General features: G+C 39.6%; 1 protein-coding gene across 4 annotated transcripts in view; it reads left to right on the forward strand.

Moving 5' to 3' along the window:
- CACNA2D3 (calcium voltage-gated channel auxiliary subunit alpha2delta 3) overlaps window positions 1-24,601 on the forward strand; it is a 733,714-nt gene that overhangs the window by 280,489 nt on the left and 428,624 nt on the right. For all 4 annotated transcript variants that reach the window (XR_004375600.1, XM_032794295.1, XM_075073101.1 and 1 more), the window contains exon 5: window positions 21,467-21,629. Coding sequence is in view for 3 of the 4 variants with exons in the window: in XM_032794295.1 (XP_032650186.1) it covers window positions 21,467-21,629 (163 nt within the window). In the remaining variant the exon portion in view is untranslated. The remainder of the gene's footprint in view (window positions 1-21,466; window positions 21,630-24,601) is intronic.

A 24,601-nucleotide genomic window follows, 5' to 3' on the forward strand; every position in this document is an offset into this window, starting at 1 on the left:
CTGAGTGTTGCTAGGGTAAAAGTTTCTCCGACGAACGTGCACGCGGCGCGCGCACACCTAACTGGAATGGATATGAGCAACACATCTCGAAGAACAACAGTTACAAAGGTGATGTTTCGATTTGGCTGATGAGGAAAGCTTCACCTTATAGAATTACTATGAAACTTGACTAGGAAACTCCCCCACTATCCAGCTTGTGTGGATGCTTTGAACTGGAGATGCAGGAAACTTTGTTGGTTGTGTTAGTCTGGAAGGGCCAGCACCTCTGTTTTCTTCTTTTAAAACATCTCTAATACATAGGGCCCTACCAAATTCGGGGCCATGAAAAATGTGTCACGGACTGTGGAATCTGGTCTCTCCCTGTGAAATCTGGTCTTTTGTGTGAGTTTACCCTATATTATACAGATTTCACTGGGGAGACTAGTGTTTCTCAAATAGGGGGTCCTGACCCAAAAGGAAGTTGAAGGGGGTTGCAAAGTTATTTAAGGGGGTTTGTGGTATTGCCACCTTTACTTCTGCAACTGCCTTCAGAGCTGGATGGCCAGAAAGTGGCAGTTGTTGGCTGGGTGCCCAGTTCTGAAGGCAGCGCTCCGCCAGCAGCAGGGCAGAAGTAAGGATGGCAATACCATACCATGCCATCCCTACTTCTGCGCTGCTGTCTTCAGAGCTGGGCAGTCGGAGAGTGGTGGCTGCTGACTGAAGACCCAGCTTTGCAGGCAGCAGCGTAAAAGTAAGGGAAGCAGTACCGCAACTCCCTATAATAACCTTGTAAGGTCCCCTCCCCACCATCTCCGTTTTGGTCAGGACCACTACAATTACAGCACCATGAAATTTCAGGTTTAAATAGATGAAATCATTACATTTACAATTTTAAAAACCTATGACCATGAAATTGACCAAAATGGACAGTGGATTTGGTAGGGCCCTACTAATAAAGAAAAGGAAAATGTTTTGCACTTTGGCTGGTGCATATTTTATAAAAAGCCCAGGAACTATTATATGCCACTGCAGCAGGGTAGCCAGGAAGTTACTGGGCTTGACAAAGTCATACCGCCTAGCCATGCATTCACACTACCAATCATGTTTAGGCTAAAAAATTGGATTCAGAACATCCAGTTAAACTTATTGCCTCCTCCCACTCAGTAAATTGCATGGCCTCTCTGTAGCAGCTGTTAACTCCTCAACTGTGCTATCTCATTCAGTTCAATGGGTTTACACTAGTGTAACTGAGAACCCAGTTTGTCCTATTGAGTATGCTTCATTTCTGTATGCAGTGCTCATCACTAATTGAATCCAAGATGCTGACAAACATGCATATCAATTTACAAAGCAGTTAGAGTGCAGAATATATGTAAATGAAGACATTTTTCTGATCAGCAAATAGTCTTACATAAATAATAAACCTTCAGGTAGTAAGTCTTTCTAAATAAAAGTCTGAATTATAGAGATTATGGAGGTGCCGCTTCATTACTCTCAATAAGCTTTACTGAAAACAAATTCCAGGAAATTTCAGCATCAGAATGTAACACACAGTTATGCTTGAGCCCACATTCATACAGTAAGTACTTGAATGTTGTTGAGATATTAACGATTCCTAATATATTTCTACTGTAAATGGATGTGTGTTATATTAGGATTTGAATGATATCCACTGGCATAATCTCTTCTTTATCTTTGAATATACTTTTTGTTACAAAAGTTCAAAAGGAAAAAGTCTGGTTTAAGTCTGTGTTTGTTTAAACAACAAATCATTAAACTGTAAAGATGTTTATTATGTTTCAGGGCTTCTTCATGCTATGATGGATATGATGATGTTAAGGTCCTCTTATGGCCTAATCACTCCATATATTATTATGGTGCAATTGCTAATGACAAGTGGTTGCTTAATAAAGTACTTTCATGGCACCTTATTTAGAAGGGAGGACTTGCTTCCATCTTTTTTTCTGGAAGTCTAGGATAGTGTAACCATATCTAGTGCAATTTTGCCCTTGGAATCTATATACAGTAAGTCGTCTGTGTAGCAAACTTGTGTCTGGGAAGTCTGAATTAATGACCACTGGGCCAGCCTCATAGACTGTTCATTATTTTAAATACTCTCTCCTGTCGGATAAGCTCTGTATTCAAAGAACACGTTATTTCAGTGATTAAATGGCTTACTGGGGTTTGTAGATGCCTTGTGTTTTCTGGGATAGAGTATTTGTACAATTAACTTATGATAGAGCCAATGGTATTGATGCCATTATCATCACACATTTGCATTAAAGTAATCACAGTAGTGAGATACAGTAAATGTATTAATTACCCATTAAAAGAGCCATTTAAAAACAATCAAATATGATTAGTTTCTTTTTTTTTTAATGTATCTGTACTAGCTACGGTAACAAATTCAACAGCAACAAATTCAAAACTCCATTGCGTGGGTTTTTTTGGTCCAGGAGCATGTTTTATTAGTGGTCTTTTTTCTGCAATTAGTATTTAAAGATAATTCAGAATCTTCTTGTATGTGTATTGGCATATTTACATAATGTCCTTTCATTTAGTTCTTTTAGAGTAATGAAATCATGAGGAGTGAATAGTATGTCCCAATATGTTTAGAGAGTATGATGAACCAGAGCATAGAGTAACAGGTGAGAAAAGTACTATGCATAAATCTTCAAAATGTCATTGTCACTATCCCTGCTCTAGTAACTTGAGGAGCAGGATCATTGATACACATCTGGTAGAAATAAGGAGCTCTTTGTATTTTACCAGATGAACACTTCTAGCTGATTTGTGACTGGATGATACTGCATTCCCTCTCTTGTTTATTGTTTTCAATGCATTCTTTGCCAGAGACCGGGAGGGAAACGTGAAATGGAAAATTGTTTGGAGTGTTTAACTAGGGAACTGCAAAATATTTTTTCAATCTGTTTAAATGTCAGAGAGCCCCAGAGCATCAATGTGTGTGATCTTTCTTGTTGTGAGATATCTGGGAAGAAAAAGTAAGGACATCATGTACCATATGAATTTGGGCTGCCATTTGCCTTTTTCAGCTTCCTGGATTCCTTACAGGCATCCTTGTTGTTTCCCTTGCAAATAGTGAAGGTGAATGTAGGTTAATTTGAACAAGTGGAATTATATTAAACTCTGTGGACTGCTCTGTCCATGTGGCTAAATTGCTTCCAGCCCAATCCCAACCAATCCCCATTTCCCTGTGTCCTATGAATAACAGCCCCTCCAGGGAACATGAGCCTTCTGACTCCAGTTCCACTGATCATGATAACTCTTCGCTAAATTACAAACATTTAATATAAACATTAAAAGCAAATAATTGATGTCCAGACATCCAACCTATATTCCTGTGACCAGAGATTGATAACTTATAGCTGAGGTGAAGTCTCATCTTTACCACAGACTCAGCTGGTTACATGGTCTTTGAGATGGTTTGGTATCATCAACAACTACACCAGAAGTGACCTATCTGAGTTGTTTTGTCTCCTGTCTGAGTCTAACACACTGTCTCTCTGTGAAGTCTCCTCCCTCCCTGTAGGGTTGGCTTCCAGATGGTTATCTGTGTCTGTGTTCTGCTCTCTGTAGGTTCTCTAGGGGAGTTGTGTGTGCTGGCTCTTTGTTGTGTTTTCTGTTCTTTTTGGGCCACTTGTCCCTCTTGTGTAGTCATCTTGTATGACCTTGGTGCCACTGCACCCCTCATGACTCCTGTAGTCCACTCCTTTTGGTCTCTCTCCAATGAGAGAGATTAGATCCTCATACTAGTGACTGTCTCCAGGGCCCATAGGTTCTTGACTAACCTGTGTCTGCATTCTCTGATTTTTGTCCGTGTGCTCTCGGCATTATCTACATCCTTCTGGCTGCAACAGGTCTGATCTCATTGGCATCAGGGTTTTGGTCCTTTGCCCCATCAGAGCCTGCACTGGACTACTTTGGACCCCTATGGTTATGGGGTATTCCTGTGCACCACAAATGCTAACAAGGAGTCTGAACCAGAAGAAATAGCTTTGTATAACAGTCTTTTAGCTGTTTTCACAGCTGATTCCACCTTACCATTACTCTTGGGGGCATGCTGGGGAGGAGATGTGATGATCAAACTCCCATTTTTTGTGCAAATTCCTTTTATTCTTCCAAGGCAAATGGGCATGCTGCTAAAATGGTTCATCTTCCCATGTTCCTTGCAATGCTGTCTTGGTGTGGGTCACTTCTCCATTATCTGTTCATGCTGTCTCCCACTGTATATACGTCTTACTCATGGGTACGGAACCTTGGCACCTGCTTGCCTTTGCTCTTGTCTCACTGCATGTGTTTCTGCAGGTGTTGTGCCTCCTAGGCACATCCTTTCTCTTGAGGCTGCTTCTGCACATCCCATGAGATTGCCTTCAGAAGGAGCCACTTCGGCAGGTGATGGTCTCAAAGTGCCGCACGCTATCCTGTCCTGAACTAGCGAGACTGTCAAGTCTTCAGAATTGCATATAACAGTCACTATGCATAGGGTAATAACCTAGGGGTCTGTCCCCTCCTTTCCAGACTGGTTGTTAGTGAAAAATCTGTCTCGCTCCGCAGATTTGTTTTGCTTTGTGGAGGATTGGTCCCCAGGGCTCCTAGGACTGTTGTGAGGCAAGAGGCAGTGGTGAGAATCTTTCTGTCTTGTTCCCCAATAAGGTAAAGTAACAGTTTTATTTTCCTGCTGTCATCATCCTCCTCCTGCGTGGTCAGGACCATATACAGCTTGAACTCCTCCTTCCACCTAGTCCATTGCTGGGCTAGGTTTGAGTCTGCAATATTCAGGACTCCGAGAGGCGTCAGACCAAGCTCTATGGCTCAGTTTGCCAGCTGCTGCGCTTCAGAGAATTCACAACTCAGATGTTACCACCATGTTTCATTAGCAAAGAGTCAAGCCAAATGCAGGGTAAGTTGAACCAGTGAAACTTCATTAAACTCCATGGCATGGACTGTCCATGTGGCTGAGTTGCTTCCAGCCTAACTCTCTGTGGTCTCTGTTCCACTGGTGTACCAACAGTAACAGTCCCTCCAGAGAACATGGGCACTCTGATTCCAGTTCTGCTGATCATGATATACTTATGAAATCCTGCTTCTGAGAACGTCTGATTCTTCAGACTCATGCTGCTCAAACAACAACACCTTTTAGCTGCACACACCACACTTCCTACCTGTGCACTCTTAAATAGCATATAAACATAATGAGAAACATGCTGGATAGTGGTGCTGACAATTAATAAATCTACAAATTATTCAGTCAGACAAATTTGTTTTCAAACTAGAACTTTATGCCTTTGATTATCTAGATGAGCAGACCACCTTTTCTGAAAGCGTTGCTCAGTTTTAATTCGGGACAAGTGAAAATGCCACACAAATCCCTTCTGGAATATGAATAATGCTGATCTGGTCTGAAAACCTACATTATGGCTTCAGTTGTACTGATAGTCTTAAACCCGGCTGTGGTCTGATTCACATAATTCACAAACTAAGATTAAAGTCATAATAAATGCTACCACTGAATAATCAAACCAGTAAATTGTTCGGTAGGTAGTTCAGATTCTTATCTAGCAGGAATGGCTAGTTTAAATTCCACATAATAGGAGGGATAACAGAACAGTGTGTGGACTATTTTTACGATTTTATTCTGACAAATTATTTTATAAAAGCTACCCTTGTGTTACTGCTGCTGTTTTTGTTGTTGTTGACCTGACTACTTGTTGCATAAAATAGTTCAGGCTTGGAGACATAAAGGTAATACCAATTTTTATATGGTATGATGTTAGGCATTAGTGTTCACTTATTTTAATGTAAGACTATCATTTACTTGTTTAAATCAGTGATTATTTATGCTTTATAAATGTATATAGATATTACAACAACTACACTTTAAACCTATAAAATCTATACTAGCCTAGCTCAGCCAAATGTATACAGGGATTTTGGGGCAGCTCTGATCAATTGTCTTGTGCAGCTGTGTGCATATTTCCATTTGGTGGGGTTCAGATTTGTTGATCAAGACACAAAAGGTCACCAGGGTGCTAGTCTATAAAACTGACATTTATTAAAGTTAATTTTCTACATTTCTGTATTTTAACAATAAAGTCAACATAATTTAGTATAAGCATGATGCAAGAAAGAATCAACGATGATGTACTCACAATTCTAAAATCCCCAGTGGGATATAATTAAAAAAGGAGAATGCATGCAGTGTTTTGAATAACTCTTCAAACCTGTAAATCATCCTGATAATTAAAATGTCTTGGTAAGATTCTGGATTTGTATCTGAGGATGGAATATTTGCGAATTGCCTGGTATGTTTGCATGTATCTAAAAGTTGAAAAATCCTGTGCTAGGTTTAATATTTTTGTTTTGTGGAAACCATTATTTGAATCCACATCTTTTTAAAATTATTATTGCTTTATTTTGTTGTACAATCTTGAAACAATTTTTAAATGAATAGAGTTAGAGTTTTTATGAATAAAATAGATGCAGTTGTTTCTTTTCTGCAGAACTCTGTGGCTCCAGAGACGTGTTTCTTTTATTAAATTAACTCATCAACATCGTCTTGTTATTCCAACTTCAGACTTAGCTGACCAGATTGCTATATTACATGAGAGAGTCATAAATCTTTTGAAGGGGATTTGTATATGTTCATTTGCTTCAATGTCTCATCTCTCATTTTATTTCCAAATAAACTCAATAATGTTGCATACTCTCTCTCTTTATTTATTTATATTTTGGGTGTGGTTAATAATATTAATTTAACATGCTGTTTAAAAACAAAGAAAGAAACAAACAACCCCAATCTCTGAAAAAACAAAACATTGCAACTCATGTTGTTCTTTGAGTGCCATGAAAAATACTGGCTTGTTCTCCTTGTTCTTCAGTATATAATGACTTGTTTGGAAAGAAAAACTAGTACAATGTTTAATTGTTTGTTCAGAGTTGCAGTTTGTATCTAGAGTGTTGCATATGGCTCACCTGTTGTTTTCTGGAGATTATAGAAATTAGAGCCGCAGTTCTTCAATACATAATGCATAGGTGGTCTGTTGTGCCAATGCATAGCCATTTGAAATCTTTGGGTATATCTGCACTGCAGTGTAAACCAGGATTTGAATTTAGGCTCAAGCCTGACCCACCTTTTGTCTACGCACATATCACGCTAACCAAGGACTTGGACCCAGGGTGCCATGGGGATGGAGGGTCCAAGCCTGAGTCAAGCAGGGACCCAGGGTTCAAGTACTATTGCTTTTCAGTGTAGATACATGCAGCCCCTCATGCTCTGGGGATCTGCCATAAACCCTCGAGCTGACTGACTTTGTCCTCTGGACTGTCAAGTTTGGTGGACAGCCTTGTTTTCCCACACTGCACCATGAACAAAGGGCTAGAGTGGCCATGTTTTGGGAGAGAGGTAGGGAGTCTGGGATATGGGTGATTGTACTCAGCCTGTATAATGCAATGTAGATGCTGGAGTTCCAGGGTGGGACCCAGGGTTCAACAATTCCTAACCTGGGATTACAAATGAATATAGATGGTCAGGCCCTAGGTTAACAAACCCAGGGTCTGTTAACTTGAGTTCTACTGATCCTGGGCTTGCTTTGCAGTGTAGACACACCCATTGTGGCTCTGCATGGGTGCATCAGTCCATCTTTGCCTTGTACTTTGAACAATCAGGGTCCAAGTTGCTTTCCACCAGAGAGAGAGAGGAAAGCCAAATGGTAGAGCTGGTTGGAAAATATTACCATTCCGAATCCATTTCAGCCTGCATGGAAGCTGGAGGGAAGAGCATGAGTTGCACAAGGGAGGAGTTTGGAGGATGCACTAGGAAGTTAGTCTAATATTGCTGCTTATAAGTTTTCCTGGGATTGCATTAGGGCTGCCTGTGTGAGCCAGCTGGAATTGACTGGCCATTGCTCTGATAGCATAGATGCAAATATGGCAGTTGAATGGCTGGCAGTATGGATGGCAGGTACGGTAGGCTGCGGGGAGACTGTGCTCCACCCTCAGACCCCCTGCTTCTGCTCTATGGCTACAGCCCAGCTCCAGAGGTTGGGTCCACGCCGCCTGCCCTCCTGGCATTCTGGGTCTGGGAGGGCTGTGGCTGCTTGCCTTCCCTGCTGGTGCTCCGGGGCTAACCTGGGGATGGGGGCCAGCAGCTGCAGTGGGAAGCTGTGAGCTCCAATGGGGGGGGGTCCTTGGGTGGAAGGGGCAGGGCAGGAGGCTAGCTCCCCCCTCCAGTGGTTCACGGGCTGCCCATGCTGGCAATCGTCTTCTGCAGTGCATGTTCCACGTTGTGAGTCTTACTAGACTGACCACTACCATTGCATTTCAGGTATCACGTTCTGGGCGAAAACACTGAGGTGTGTATTCTTGTTAAATAAATCTGTCTCTGTTATAGCAGCTTATTTACAGAGTTGCTCCAACTGCGGCTTAGCATTTGTAGCCATCTAAACACAAACTGACTTTCTGGTGCCTTTTTCAAGATCTTCCCTTCTGTAGACCCATGTTCCTTCCTCCAGCTTCCATGCAAGTTGCTAGTTTCCCGAGGAAACATTCCACATTCCTATGGAAAATGTACATGTTTTTGGAAAACTGAAAACTCATTTTTTATTTTCAGCAAGTTTTCATGGAAGTGTCATTAAATGAAATAGGGACTCTTGAACGTCTTCCTATTCGTGAATAGTGCTGGTTGGGAAATATTTTTTGCTTCAGGAAATGCTGTTTTTGTTGAAATTGAAACATTTTGAAAAAGCCTCTTTCAATGAAAATTCTCACAAAAAGCCTTTTGAAACAAAAAGAAGTTTTGAAAAAAATAATTTCAGAATATTTTGAAAATTTGTTTCAGATTTTAATTTTTGTAATGTTTGTATTTTTACACTGTTTCAGGACACTTGAGTAGTATCAGTGCAATATATGCTCTAATAGTGATGTCATTATGTCACACATAACAGTTAAAATATTCTATTAATTGTATTTTATGTTTAAAACCACTCAGGGCAGCAGGTAATTAGTACTGATTGAACCATTTTACCTTCTTGTCGAGATTAGTATCACCTGTTTGTGGTGGTGGTTCAATACAACATGTTTCAGCTGTTATGTCATAATATGACACATATATATTATACACAATTACAACTGATGTTATGAAATAGTGTAAAAATAATATAAAAATGTAATTCTAAATGAATTTCAAAATTTGGAAAGAAAATTATCTGAAACTGAATTGTTTTGAAAATTCCGCTTCATGGGAGATTTCAGAAATATCTGTTCTGTGTCTGAATGAAATGAAATTTCAAAATGTCAAAATTTTCCACAAACTAGAAATTCAGGTTTTGACCGGCTCTATTCATGAATCACTGATCACAGCAAGTCTGTCCCACTAGGCAGGATTCAGTTCAGCTGTGCTTTGTACTGCCACCTACTGTCTTGGTGCCACATCCTAAAGCTCTTGTCTTAAACTAGTTTGTGTTTATTCACGTGAACTTCAATAGCTGCTTCAGTTTTGTACACCTGAATTTTGGATATAATGTGAGCATACAGATTTTTAGCTATAGCTAGATATGAGTTACACTGTGACAGACTATTTTCTTACAGTGTCTGCTTACTTTATATGTATGGCTTTTATTCAAAAAGTCTTGTCTCATTCAAATGTTGAGATGGATGAGGCAGGGACAAGTAGTGACAATATGCCACAGGGCACCTTGATCTTAAATCCTGCGTTATCTGCCTTTTATAACCTTAAGCCCTTGTACTGCTCTTTGCTATGTACAGGCGAATACCTGTGCAGTGCCACATTGACTTAATTTGAAAAATTTTCAATGTACCCACTTCAAAATCTTTTTATTGTTGTTTAGCAGATTTCTAAACCATAGCTTCTTTGTACCCTATCTTGCAGGTTAGTATCTGTTGTCCAAGGAAAAGATGAAGAGCCATTTAAGAAATAATATTGCATTAAGTTTTCTGCAGCTCTGCTTTTCCCCCATCTCTGTAGAAGCTGCTGATGCGGACTGCTTCCTCAGTTTCTAAGATGAAACTGACAGCAGATTCAAGGGAGGAGAAACAGGCTTATATTTGTGGCTGGTAGTGTAAGTTGAGATGGAGTAGTGCTACATAATGAGTTTGGTGCATCTTCAGAGAGGGTCATTCCTGGTGCAGGTCCCATTGATTTTGGATTTGTGCAAGGTGGTGTCCCAAATCCTGTGATTCACAGCCCATCCAACCCAGGAGTCAATGAAAGTCAAGAGATCCCACGGGTCTCCTTTTGTGGAAGGTTAGGCTAAATGGATAAAATTTTCAAAAACATCTAAGCGACTTAGGACCCTAAGTCCTGTTCATTTTTCAAGGCTTATCTACACCACAGAACCTTTGCCAGCATAGCTATCCCGGCAGAGCCCCCTAGTTGGAGGCTCACTGTAAGTTGACAGGCATTCTTCTGCCAACATAGGTACACCACTTCCCTGAATGACATTAGCTAAGCTGATGAAGCCCTCTTCTGTCACCATAGTTGTGTCTATTCCAGGGGTTTTTCCAGCATATGTCTGCTAGGGGGTGTGATTATTTTTGTATTGTAAACTAAGACTTAGGCTCCTAAGTCACTTAGATGCTTTTTGAAAAGTTTACCCATAATTAATATTAAAACAGGAACAGGAAAATGCTGAGACTTCTCAGAGCCCATGAGTAAGAGTGTATTAATGGGCACGCTTTAAATGGTACTTAATGCAGCTTTTACACATGAAAAGCAGAGATTTGGGCCCCAGTCTTGCAAAGCTGTAAGCATATGCATAACCTTATGCACTGGGAGTAGCCCTATTGACTTCAGTGGGAGTACTCACAGTGCATAGAGTTAAGCACACATAAAATTTTTGCAGGATTCAGGCCCTAGATGTTGACATTGTTGCTCCTTTTTCGTGTGGTTTATTGTGAATGAACATCCTTGCAAAGTCTTTTTTAAAAAAAAAAATATTTTATTAAATCAGCTACAAAAATTCAGGTTTTTAAAAATGAAGAGTAACTGTTCGGTGCATATGTGTGGAACTCATGTTTGTCTGGACATTTCATGTTCTATGCATGTAGTTTAAAAAAAGAAGAAGAGATGTTGGGATTAGTCTCAGGAGAATGTCTTTTCAGTGATGTGGGTGCAGAATAAAGCTGTGTGGAATGTGGTATTTTTTCAGGGGATTATGAATTCCTTTTTCTTCAGTTCACTTTGAGTGTTTGCATCTCTTTGTACTGGGATCTTTTTGCTTTGACATTTGGGTTCAAATGAAAACTCATTGCATTTCACTTGATTTTTAAGCCAAATCCATGAAAACTCTGCATTTCACATGGTTTCCATCAAATAATAATTGGCCTAAGTTTGCTCCGAACTGCATCTAGATGTTCTTGAAACTTGGCACAAGTTCTCAGACCCTGTGAATTTTGTGTAATAAACATTGTACACATGTCTTCTGATCTACTCCACACTAATAGGATATTCATTTTAATGTGACAGTGAAATATGGTACAGTGGTTCTTTTCTTACGCTGTGAAAATAATATCCATAGTCTCTTGAGGAAAAATGTGGTTCAATATGGAGTCAGAGAATCTTGCTTTACAACATTGTGTCTTTGTTTCTCTTATCTGTAAAATGAAGAACACTGTTTTCTATTTCATGGGGGTAATATGAAGCTTATATCAATAGCGTTTGCAGAATGCTTTGAGATCCTCAAATGGAAGGTGCTGTAGAAACACTAAGTGTAAATATTTGTTTTCTTGCTTTTGCAGAAGGGTTCTTTTTACGTGAAAAGTTATAGGCTTGTGGCAGATTATCCGAAACATTTGGTTTCAATAAAGGCCAGTTAAGTTGTCATGTTTATTAAAAAGAAAAAAAACAAAACCTCTTCTGTTAATGTTTCTGTGCTGCATTTAGTGTAGGCAGTAAGAGTGAAATTTTCTAGAGCACCTAAGTCCCATTTTCAGAAGAGACGTAGGCATTTAGGAGCTTACTACTGATACCCTATGTCCCATTGACTCTCTATGTCTACTCTGCAATTAAACGCCCGCAGCTGGCCTATGCCAGCTGACTCGAGCTTGCAGGTCTTGGGCTAAGGGGCTGTTTAATTGCAATATAGATATTCGGGTTCAGGCTGGAGCCCACGCTTTAGGACATGAATCAGTTAATCCTTACAAAACCTCCGAGAGCTAGGCAAATTCCCTTGCTATAATTGATGTTGTACTAGAATAAATGATTATTTATTTGTCCTATTGAAATAGATTTGTAATGAGGCAATTACACCAGCAAGCAATGGGTAATCTAGAAAAGAGAAGTGTAATTTCATGTCTGACTGTAAGGCAGACCATATCAAATACTGTTGCAAGGATCCTGGTAACATCGTTATGCTGGCTTAGAGTTGAGAGAAAATCAGATTGAGTGTGACATTTCAGTCCTCAATAGCATCAAGTTGTAGGGATAGTTCCTTGAGATGAAGCCTATATCTCAAAAAACTAATAAAACTTGCAGTGGACAGAACTACAGTAGAGCTTGTAAAAGCTCTCAGACAACAAACAGAAGGGGTAAAGGCTGCATATTCCAGGAAAAGAGATCTAATCTATCTCAATTTTAACAGCTCTTAAAATTCAAAATAGTTTTGTTGGGTTAGGTGATCAACTTCTGTGACTTCCCAAACTTGTTTTCTAATTGTGTGGCTAAGTACTTGAGTGCAAGGCCTCTAATAATATGGTTAAGAACCTGACAGTAATAACTGCTCAGTACTGAACAGCTGTTAGAAGTGGTCTTAGAGCCTTTGAGACTTGTATTCTCTCAGACATCTGTCCCTTTGCCATCACAAGAATACATGAGAGGATAACGTTAATAGTGTAGTCTGTAAAGGGACAGTTTCTATAAGAGAGAGTTCCAAGCAATTCATTCACTCATAAGGGGCAGAAAAATATCTCTGAGCTCTCTCTAAGATTACTGGTCAACTTCAATAACTTCGGTGCCTCGGGTTCTGGAGAAGTTCACCCAGATTTTCTTTTTTTCCCTGAACTCAGCCTTGGCAACAGATTTTTGTGGAGCTTTTTGCTTGTTTTTTTTTTTTCCTTCTCTTAATTGCTCTGCTAGTGACTGGAGAGAATAGGCATAAAGAGCAATAAAAAAATTTCTGCTTTTCTTTCACTGCTTCTTTATTCTCTCTCTGATGGTCTGATTGAGGCTCAACACGAATAACATTCTGATACTTTTCACTTCTTTAGCATCTCTTAGAGACCTCCAGCAAGGGTTATTGTGACCTTGGAAGAAATGTTTTATATTTTTTAGTGTAATTGTTGTTGTATATTATGTTAAGAATGCTAACAACTCCTTAGATGATGACATAGATTCTTTTTTTGGATTCATCTTATCTATATTGACCATTTTGTGATTCTCATAAGGCATGAACAGTATAGATTTATGTGGCTAGCCACTGTACATTTAATATATATAAAAGTGACTGGATAGGATAGTGGTTAAGAGCGCCGCCCTTTGATACGGGAGACCGCCCTTTGATACGAGAGGCTGGGGTTCAAATCCTGGTTGGTACCCAACTTTCCAGTAGGGGTCCTTGGGCAAAAGACCCCAATGCTTCACCTGCCACCTCAAATACGAGAGTGACACGAACTAGGAGAGTCATGCCGGCTCGGACGGGCGCCCCGTTAACAGGTCCGCGCCAGATGTGAGGACCAAGGACAATCTGATGATAAGTGGGCTACTGGAACAAACCTTCATGGACGAGACAAGAAACCTGGAATTGATGGAATGCTACTAACAGTAGACCTAATGAAGGGATATATGAAACGTGTGAGGGGACTATAGATGGACAAAAGACTACATCCACACTTACTGAGAAACAGCTAGTTATCCAACGCTTCAACATAGTAATGAGGAAGCTGCTCTCACAGCTTGGATATAGACCAACTCCACATTACATCCAGACTCAAGAAGACCTGAAAGAACAAGTGGATGTGCAGCCCACACTGAAGCTGAAACTTCACTGCCACCCCCTCCATTGCAGAGCACAGCAGCTGATATGAGGCATAAGATCATGGAGAAACTAGCTACAGTCAATCCTTGAGACCGATTACCAAGGCTCAGTGGAGAAGTCCATCAGATAGTATGTTAGAAGATGCCAATAGAGCCCTCATGACAATCCCTACTACCACCATAACTCAAACCAATGAACTGGTATCGCTACAGCCTCTGTAATCCTGGAGATGCTTGGCTCACGATCAAGAGGAACAACAGTATGTACCCACCCTGGAAAATGAGGTTGGAGGATAAGATCAAGGCGACTCGGAGGAAGTTAGTCAGCTGGTGGAACTACAGAAGGGTGTAGAGATTAAGATAAGACTGGCTACTGAAAAATACAAGGTCCTGACTCCATCTGAAGCCCTAGAGACTGCTTAACAAAGGCTCACAGCACGGCTACCAGGCTAAGGAGATACACTAGAGAAGCAGAGGTCAAAAAAGTAAATGCCCTGTTCTCCAAGAAACCATCCAAGTGTACTCCTAGCTGCAGTGCAACAACACAATAATAGCAGAGCCACCGCAGCAAATAACAGTACTGGAAAACATATGGGGAGAAAAGGAGACTCATAACACCAGTGCAAAGTGGCTGCAGGACCTGAGAACAGAGCACAGCAATCTCCAGAACAGAACCCAGTCACCATCACAGTAGAAGACATCTAGCAGCGGGTCAAGAGCATGAAGAGCTGGACAGCAGCTGGACCAGACATGATCCACTCCTACTGGCTAAAGAAACTAACAGCAGTGCATGAACGCCTAGCAGCACAAATGAACCAACTGCTAGCAGCAGGCTCCCACCCAAACTGGCTAACACAAGGAAGGACAGTGCTGATCATGAAAGACCCCTGCAAGGGAACAGAACCGTCCAACTACCAGCCAATAACCTGCCTCCCCACAACATGGAAAGTCCTATCAGGTCATAGCTGCCAAGCTACAGGACCATATGGGCCAGTACATGAGCACAGCTCAGAAGGGCATTGGGAACAACACCAGAGGCTCAAACACCAGTTGTCATAGCTAGAGCAGTCGCCCAAGACTCAAGGTCTAGACAGACCAATCTGAGCACAGCCTGATTGACTACAGGAAAGCCTACGACTCAATGCCGCACACGTGGATCTGTGAATGTCTAGCGCTATACAAGTCAACAGGACACTAAGGACCTTTCTCAAGAACTCAATGGGACTATGGAAGACAACATGGAAGTCAACTCAAGGCAGCTTCCACAAGTGGCCATCAGGGCGGCATATACCAAGGTGATGCACTGTCCCGCTGCTGTTCTTGCATAGGCTTAAACCCCCTAGTTCAGATAATCACAAGGACTGGATACGGGTACAGGTTCAGGAGTGGAACTACCATCAGCCACCTCCTTTACATGGATGACATCAAGCTGTATGCTAAGAATGAAGTATGGGCTAGACCCTCCAAGACCAGATGGGAGATTCCACAGAAGGTTGTGGAGAATAGCAGGGCTAAGATTCTGTGGGACTTCCAGATCCAGACGGACGGCAGGTGCTGGCCAATCAACCAGACTCGTGGTAATAGACAAGGACCAGAAGACAGCGGTGGTGATAGATATAGCAGTGCCAAGTGACAGCAACATCAGGAAAGAGGCAATAAGGAAGCTGGAAGTACCAAGCCTGAAAGAGGAACTAGAGAGGATGTGGAAGTGAAGGCCAAAGTGGTCCCAGTGGTGACTCCTAAGCTGGTGAGTGGCTCCAACAGATCCCAGAACAAATCAGAGCTCTCTGTCCAGAAGAGTTCAGTGTAGGAACAGCTAAGATACTGCGCAGAACCCTCAAACTCCCAGGCCTCTGGTAGAGGACCCGAGGTTGAGGAAGACACATACCACTCATAGGGGTGAGAGGGGAATTTTTTTTTTTTTATATATAAAATACACACAATCAGTTTACAGTAAGTATTCCTCATAAATAGTCTTTGAGATTAGGTGGTTAATTACTCAACTTTTTAGCATTTGGATTTTTGGAGATACTTTGAATACATAAATTCTTTTGACAAGCTTCCAGCAAATGTGGGAGAAAAAATGTGCAGGCAGTTTAGTCTTGAGGATCAAAGTCTAAACATATTGTAAAGCTATGAAAATGTTGTATTTTTCTATGTGTCCCTTACTTCTCTTGTTGCATTGGCCTTGTTAGCACTACAAAAGTAATCAACTGTTGAGAATAGACCACTTCCACCTTAATTGAATTGGCCTCGTTAGCACTGATCCCCTACTTGGTAAGGAAAGTCCCATCTTTTCATATATAAACTGCTTACTGTATTTTTCATTCCATGCATCTGATGAAGTGGGATTTAGCCCACAAAAGCTTATGCCCAAAGAAATGTGTTCGTCTGTAAAGTGCCACAAGGACTCCTTGTTCTTTTTCCTGATACAGACTAACATGGCTACCACTCTGAAATCTGCTTAGAGGGAATAATGCATACTCCATTTCAAGCATATTGGTAAAACTATTTTATATGCCCAATATTATAGTGTCTCTGCAGTCATGCAACAGCTACATGGTAATGAAAATGATGGTAATAATTACATACTTGCAATACTAATACATCTGTCTCTTGTAACTAACTGAAATCACTACTGTAATTTTTCCCCTATATGTGGTATATTTAGGTTTTCACAGTCCTGAATAACCCATGTTTGTCTTTTTCCTGTACTTACTCGGAAAACCACTTGATGTACCTTTAGAAGACCTGTCCCATTAATTTAACAAGAAACAAGTTATTCTCTCATTCATATTGTTCTGCAATAATGTGATTTCACAATTTTATTTTAAAGCAGCCAGCTGAATTGTGTTTATTATTGCAACTTAAAGAGGAGCACTTGGAATGTAAGTGAAAACTGGGTCAAAATGATTTAATACAATATTTTTCATTTTTAAATAAAAAGGAAATATTTATATTTCAAAAAATATTGTTTTCAAAAATATTTATCTAATACTTTTATGCTAACCACTTAAAGCTTCACAAGATTTCTGTTTAGTCTGGGGGAAAAAAAAGTAAGCAGTCAAAAGAATGGTATTCATCTCAAAATAATTGCATTCATTTGCAGTAGTTCTTGTAGAGAGCTCCAGATCACTTAGAGCACTTTTTTATAGCCTAACTCACTCTCTAGCGTCTGGATTCAGCAAGGTTTCTACTGAAGTTGATGGAACTACTCCTATGCTTAAATAGGGCACATGTTTAAGTACCTTGCTAAATTGAGGCTTGTAGCCCAAAAGTTTCCCCATGGTCTTGGGTCAGTCCTTCTTTCTGGTGGGGAAAAAAAAAATCCTTTTCTGGTGGCTTTAACATTCCACAAGCCTTGCATTTTTCCCAGGATGTTTTTCTACTATACCCTTTGCAAGAATTCAGTCTCCTGGCAGTTTATGGTTGGTCATGGTAGCTGTCCAGAGAGATCATTCAACACACATTAGCTACTGTGGCAGAAATTTGTCACAAACATTTGTATTTAAACAGGCTTTAAAATAAAGCAAATTACAGTTGAAGCTTTCCTGCCAGAATGAGTGTCTGCATATTGAATTAACCTGCAATCAGTTTTTAGTGGCTCACCATCCCATCCACCCAAACATAACAGGTTCCTTTTTACCACTGTTATGCCCATTGTGTACAGGCCCAGACTAAAGATTTTGGGACTATTAGTGACATAATCCTTTGAAATGCACCCCAGACTCAGTGGCCCTTCTTCACTCTTGTTGAAGTAAAGTAGTTCAGCTTCTTGTTCCTCTGATTGTTCTACTAATTAGTTTGAATTGGCTCATGGCTTGGAAGGTTTTCTTAACAAGAAAAATATTTTTTTTTTTTAAAAAAAAAGGAAGGAAGGAAGAAATGCAAGCAGAGATTTTTCTTTAAATATCTAGTTCTCCCAAGTTGCTGCGGATTTTCCGGTGCTAAGTGTTTGCTCATTATAGAGTGAGTGGGCATCAAAAATGATTGTTAGAGTTTTCAGAAACCTGCCTATTACAAAGATGGTGGCCATGTATAATAGTGAATGTGTAAAATACAATTTGTTTACACAAGAGCAAACACAAATGCACAAGAATATTCTTGTACAGGTCTTAAGTAATATCTCTGTAATAAATGATGTGAATGGATTTCCTTGTAATGATTTTGCTTTGGTCTCTCACTCACTGTGCATGTCTCTTTATGCACAAGGTTAGAATAATCTCACTGTTTGGTCATATCACAATCAGTCTCACAGTACTCCTAACCCAAATAATCATTTTGCTGTTTACCAGGCTAATATGTTTTTGGCATGTCATATTGTGCACTGTGGGAGCTCACCTTGTTAAGGTTACATCAGAGGTTCACAAGATTAAACTGAAGTCATTTTCTCTTAGAGCTTAGCAGCTCGAGTATCTGTGTTGTCAGCAAATAAGAGTTCATTCCCTTTCCCTAGGGCATTATCTCAAATGTAGTGTCAGAGTGCCAGATGGATTTACTTTACTATTTTTAATCCAATTTTTATTTTTAATTTTCATCCTACCACCTTTCAGCTGTCACATGCAATATTTTCCTGGGAAGCAGTAGCAAATGTGCACAGAAGAAACCACTATACATTACTGCCTAGATGCCAATCTCTTCCTAACCTCAATGCTAACCATTTCAGCTGCAGAGGTTACCTGATGTTTGTTCTCTGTGGCATGATTTTTAAGAAACAAATTATTTTTGTTCATTCAACATGACACACAAAAGTTTAGGGGAGACTTTAATAAAATGTAATGTTTTTTTTGTTATTAGTTACGGATTTTAATGCCTTTAGAATAATTAATAGATGAACATACGTTTCAATTTGTAAACTATACAAGTAAAACCATAATCGGATTATTCCACAAGCATCTCCACAATTGTAAAACATGAACCATAGACTCAGACCTAAAAAGTCAATTAATCAACCAAACAAAAACCATTTAATTGCCAAAGTAGTAGTGTATTTTATTTCAAGTCTAACAAATGTTAATACCCAATTAGCCTGGAAATTTAACATTTACAATCGTAAATTACTTTTCCTTTCAACAGAACATAGTGAAGGAGGATGTCTACTGATTAATCCATTTGGGAAAGGAATAACCACATTCATGAAGGAAAGCAAAGTATGCCAGCAGTGTGCTTTTGTTCGTGACTCGCATGGTTTTCTTGGGCAAATTGCAATCCGACCAATTTTTTCACATACTGTGTTGACCGTTTCCATACCATGTATATGTTTGTTTCAATAACTTAGTATATAAACAGGATAAACCAAATTCTGGTGTTAGTTTTATCAATGAAGTCAGTGGAATTGCACTATAATTAGCAAGAGCAGAAATTCAGGGAAGGAAAGCATTGCACCTTTCTCTTAAAAGTTGTAATATTTAAATATATTGTGGTTGAATTTTGATTTACATGTTTAAGAAAATCTGTTTAAAAAAGCAGAAAAGTTCCATTATCAATGATGGTGAAATCCAAGGCACGCACAGCTTGCTATCATATGATTAGTTGCGTTAATATTTAGTAATGTAAAGAGTACTAATGTGCCCCCTGGTCTCCTGCAGCCTCAGTGGTGGAAAGGTGCTGTGAGTGGGCCAGCAAAGGAAAGAGAACTGTCAGTGACTTAAGGAGTGCTCCTCCCTTGTTTACTCACTTCCTTTTTTCACACTCTGCCTCCTTGTGGGCCTGAGGTGCGGGCTCTTTGGCACATTAGCACAACACAAGCCTGTTGACTCCCACTCCCTAAGGAGATTTTATAAGCCCTCCCCCTTGTCCAGAGTGGTGTTCTGCACCCTGCGGAATAGCTGCCCCCTCAGTATTAGAGTAGGGGACCAAGTTTTGGGCCCTGCTGTTTGGCATCATGCTAGCTACCTTTTCCAGGCTGGGAAGGAATTTTTCCTCACCACTGGATTGGCCTGACCGGAGTGTGTGTTTCCGCTTTCCTCTCAGTAGCCCAGGTAGACAGTGGGTAAGATAGGTTGTAAAATTCATGATGTTGGAACTTGGCAGGTAATTGTTGAACAGGGGTCTGGTTCCCTAGTAAACTGGAGTCTGAGGTGGACTTATGGGCAGGCATCCCCTAAAGAGGCTGAGGAAAGATGGATTGGGGATCCCAATGTCTGGTACAGTGGGGAGAAAAACCCCTTTCCTCAGCTCCCTTAATCCTCATACAAGGGGTGGGTGCTGGGGACCCAGCAACAGGTTGTGAGTGGGTATTAGTTGTTTGCATTAGCTCAGTAAAACTAGTTGCACGTAAAATTGGAAAATGACACCTTTCAAAGCATTTAAAGCTTTCAGGTACCCATTGTGTATCATTTATCTGTTTCTATGCTCAGTAACTATATTTTGCCCTAATAAAGAAAAAAATCCTATAAAGTTAATTTCCACAGGGTTATGTATCTAGTCTTTGCGTGTCCTATTATTATTTATGATGATGTACTTAGTTCTAAGAATGACTGGGGTTCAACTTCATGGGCTTTGTCATGGGCTTTGATCTTTTACGGTTAGTAAACATTTGAAAAACGTATTTTGTTTTCAAAGGTAGAAAGATTAAAAAGGGGTTATGTACTGCTGCTTGTTGCTTCCAGAGTTTGCTAGAATCCCTGTTTTTGAGCTAGGTCTCTCTCTCTCCCTTTTTTTCTCTCTCATGTACATGCCCACACTCTCATGCACACCCCAATCAATACTTTTATCTAAATTGCTTTTGCTTATCTTGCTATGCTCTTTCCAGACAAAGCCAAATACCATTTAGGAGTCTTTACACACACAGATGATGATTTCTTTCTCCAGAAAAAAGTCAAATCTAGATTTAAATTACTGTCAAAGTTGAAGTTGGATTATATGAAACCTTTTGTAATATGTATTTGTGATGTTCAGCATGAAAAAGATAACTCCTTTTCTTTAAGAGTGAATCCAGTGCCAGTGAATCCAAATTATGGTTTAAGTAGTATAAAAACCTAGGAGAAAAATGCTTTAAAATTCTGCTATCATCAGTTTTAGACAATTCCTTTTAACATGCTTTGTGAAATCAGAATACTTTCAGCTCATCAAGCCATAAGTTCATCACTAATAGCAGTTCTCAAATTAATGGAAAATATTTAGCTAAGAAGAGAGACTTTTGCCAGTACGTAATTGTACAACAAATGGTTTGGATTGAGAAAACTTTGTGTTAAAATAGTGCTTCTATTGTGTACAGTGGGGTTGGACTGCCCTTACCATTTAACTTTAAGAGGGACGTGCAGTCACAGATTTCAAATTGTTTTCAGAAAGAAGTGCACGTGTATTAGTTTCTTGAAATTAATCTTTTAGCTCCTAAAAATGTGTAGCTTTTTATATCATGTTCTTCTACTTTAGACAATAAACATATGCTAATAAATATTACATAGGTGGATGAATGGATTAAAATGTAAGAAAATTGTTCAGTGGGTGTAATAACAATGTGAATTTCTGTTGCAGTATGAATACTTCAATGCTGTTCTCATAAATGAACGAGATGAAGAAGGAAACTTTTTAGAACTGGGGAAGGAGTTCATTCTAGTCCCAAATGATCACTTCAATAATTTGCCTGTGAACGTCAGCCTGAGTGACGTCCAAGTACCAACCAATATGTACAACAAAGGTTAGCTAATATCTTCTTTCTCTCAGCATTCCATGAGTTAAAGATGTGAGGCAACATGTTAATGAATGATTATATTTTATAAACTAATTCTGTATTTTTTTGTGATTAGTTTCTCTCAATCTTCAGATGAGGTTATCTTCAGAGCTGTAACTCTTATAGCATTATTTCTTTTCGTCTATGGCAACATGTATGGTGACCTAAAATACACAACACTTTGCATAGGTATTTTGCAGCACATATTGTATCAGAGGAAAACTTATTTAGGGCAAATTGCTTTCCATAGTTTCCAGATTGGTTGAACAGGCCTTTAACTGTCATTCATTCGTTAGGCTTTCTATTTGCCATGAGCCTAAATGCACCTTTTAACATGACAGAGAGTAAAACCATCAAGCAGGTAGGAAAACTCTCAGCTGTTTATAACTACAGCTGCTGCTGTCTCTTAAGTGACATGTACAGAAATTTAATTTTAATAAGTTATCACACTTGATACTGAGTGGCATACTTGACATGTGGTGCATAGTGTATATGCCTAACAAATACCTGATCTAACAAACCCAAAGTGGTTTGAGCCTGAATATATGGAGTACGAACAGAACTCACAGCAGCTCGTTTTCATTTTCCCTTTGGAATTTCTCCTTGTACAGTGATCAGAATTCAGTCTCTATGTCTGCTTATTGCAATTATAGAGCAACTATCAATTTAATTTTTTGGGCCATTCCAATGATGAAATGTATTAAGTTATAGCATACAAATTTACAAACTGTGGTCTTTGGAGCTGTTGTCAGTGATCCAGGGAGAGCTGCCTGGTCACGTGATGCTGGCTTCTCATTTAAACTGTGTTAAAAGACAGCTAAAAATGCATTCAATACTTTCCAAATACTACAATTCCATGTCAGCAATTGCGGTAATTGATGCAGGGATGTTGTGTAATCGCAAATGAAAAGGGAGATAGTCCAAACAATTTGGACTGAGAGGAGAAGTGATTCATGAGGCAATCTTTCTTCTAAGATGTGATTCACACTACAGAGAAGTCTGAGAACTCAGAAATTGTAGAGAAATGTTTAAATTTGGGATCACAAAATAACAAAGCTTTACAGAGAATATTTAAAAGTTTGTGAGATGATGAGATGATTGAAGTGAAATATTGTAAAGAGATTTAGAAAAAGCTTTGAAAACTGTCAAATGATTTCTGTTGCACTTTTAAAAAGTGCTAATATTTTTCTAATTGTACCTATTTCTAAATGAGCCCATTTCAGACTTTCTATATTCATATTGAATCCTCATTAAAAGAAAATTAAAAAGGAAATATTATTGTGATGGTTGAAAAGGGATTTAGAAATCCTAATTAGTCATATTTGTAGGGAGAAGTTAAGTGGCTGAGCAAATGAGGTGATGGAGATTTTGTTGAAATGTGAGGATCTTCTTCCTATTCAATATTATACAGTATTGTTCTGTACAGAACTACTTTTCATACCCTAATGAACTACACATTCAAGTCTAAGTAAACTGGGCTGTCAAATCATGTTTTGGACACTCATACAGGATCTGCCTGTAGAGATATGTGAGGGAACTCCATGATGATGATTCCTGTCTCCACTTTGCCTAATTGAAACCAGCCAAAATAATCACTTTGTGCAGCTGCAGAAACCTTATTTTTATCTTTCAAATTTTTTCCAATTGCTGAAATCTGAATTATTGCTGATATTTTCCTAAAACAGACACACAGATCCAGCTTGGATGTTCACGTTGACATTCCCTCAGCAAAGAGAGGTAATCCATAAACTTAGACTTTTTGGCACACCGTACTCGTGTTTATCCATTACAATGGTATGGTGCTCAATAGCTTAATCAAATCATTGGTTTAAGGCATAGGCACTGGATAGTTATGGATGGCCAGAAAAGCACCTGCGTAACAGAGAAGGTCCTTTGGTCGGCTGTGTCTTATGTCTCATTGTGTTGGATTTGTAGGGGATTGGCAAAACCACACAGTATTGCCGACTAGAGTGTTTGAAATCATGAGTCAAGCCCCAATAATAATGAGATTGACTTAAAAACCATAAGACTTTTGAAAATAATAAATTTTGGGGATGTTTTAGAATATTTGCCCTCTGTTGTTTGTGCTTAAAGGGTATTTCTGCACTGCAGTATAACTCGGGCTAAGTGGCTGTTTAATTGCGGTGTGGACGTTGGGGCTTGTGTGCAGTCTGAACTCTGGGATCCTCTCACCTCGCAGGGCCCTAGAGCCTGTGCTCCAGCCTGAGCCTGAGTGTCTACACCACAATTAAACAGTCCCTTAGCCCAGGCCCTGGAAACCTGAGTCAGCTGGCCTGGGCCAGCCCAGATGTCTAACTGCAGTATAGACGTACTCTTAGAATTCACATTTTCAAGCTTTTGTCTCAACCATAAGAGCTAGAAATGTACTTGGGGTGGAAAACAATGAGGTTTCACGTAATTCCATAAATCCCAGAGCTAGGACTTAAAGCAAGACAGCAAATAGTAGGAGATTTGTGATAAAACCAGAAGAGTTTCCAACACTGAATGCCACAGATATTAGTACAGACTGTGAATTCATAGATACCATCAGAGATATTGAACAGTGCTCCCATCAGTGTCTGGTTGGGTGGGCACAAGTGGTAGAAAGCTGATAAGCACAGCAGAATTTATCACTTATTCAGATATTACAGACTGCTTATGTGTAGCAGTCTACATTTATACAGCACTTCACAGACCATAGGTAAGACACTACATTCTGGAGGATCTCACCATCTAAAATCTAATGTGCAAAATGGTTAAGGAAAAACAACCAACCAGCTTTAAAAAAAACAGACAACCCAGCCCAACCTAGAAATATATATAAGTTTATATACCAGCTGTTTGACTGAGTGAATAGCACCTATCCATACTGTAAATGCACATTTAAACATGCACTGGGGAATCACTAAATAATAGGATTTGTGCTCAACTATATTCCC

This window comes from Chelonoidis abingdonii, chromosome 17 (genome assembly GCF_003597395.2).
Source record: "Chelonoidis abingdonii isolate Lonesome George chromosome 17, CheloAbing_2.0, whole genome shotgun sequence".
Lineage (NCBI taxonomy): Eukaryota > Metazoa > Chordata > Testudines > Testudinidae > Chelonoidis > Chelonoidis abingdonii.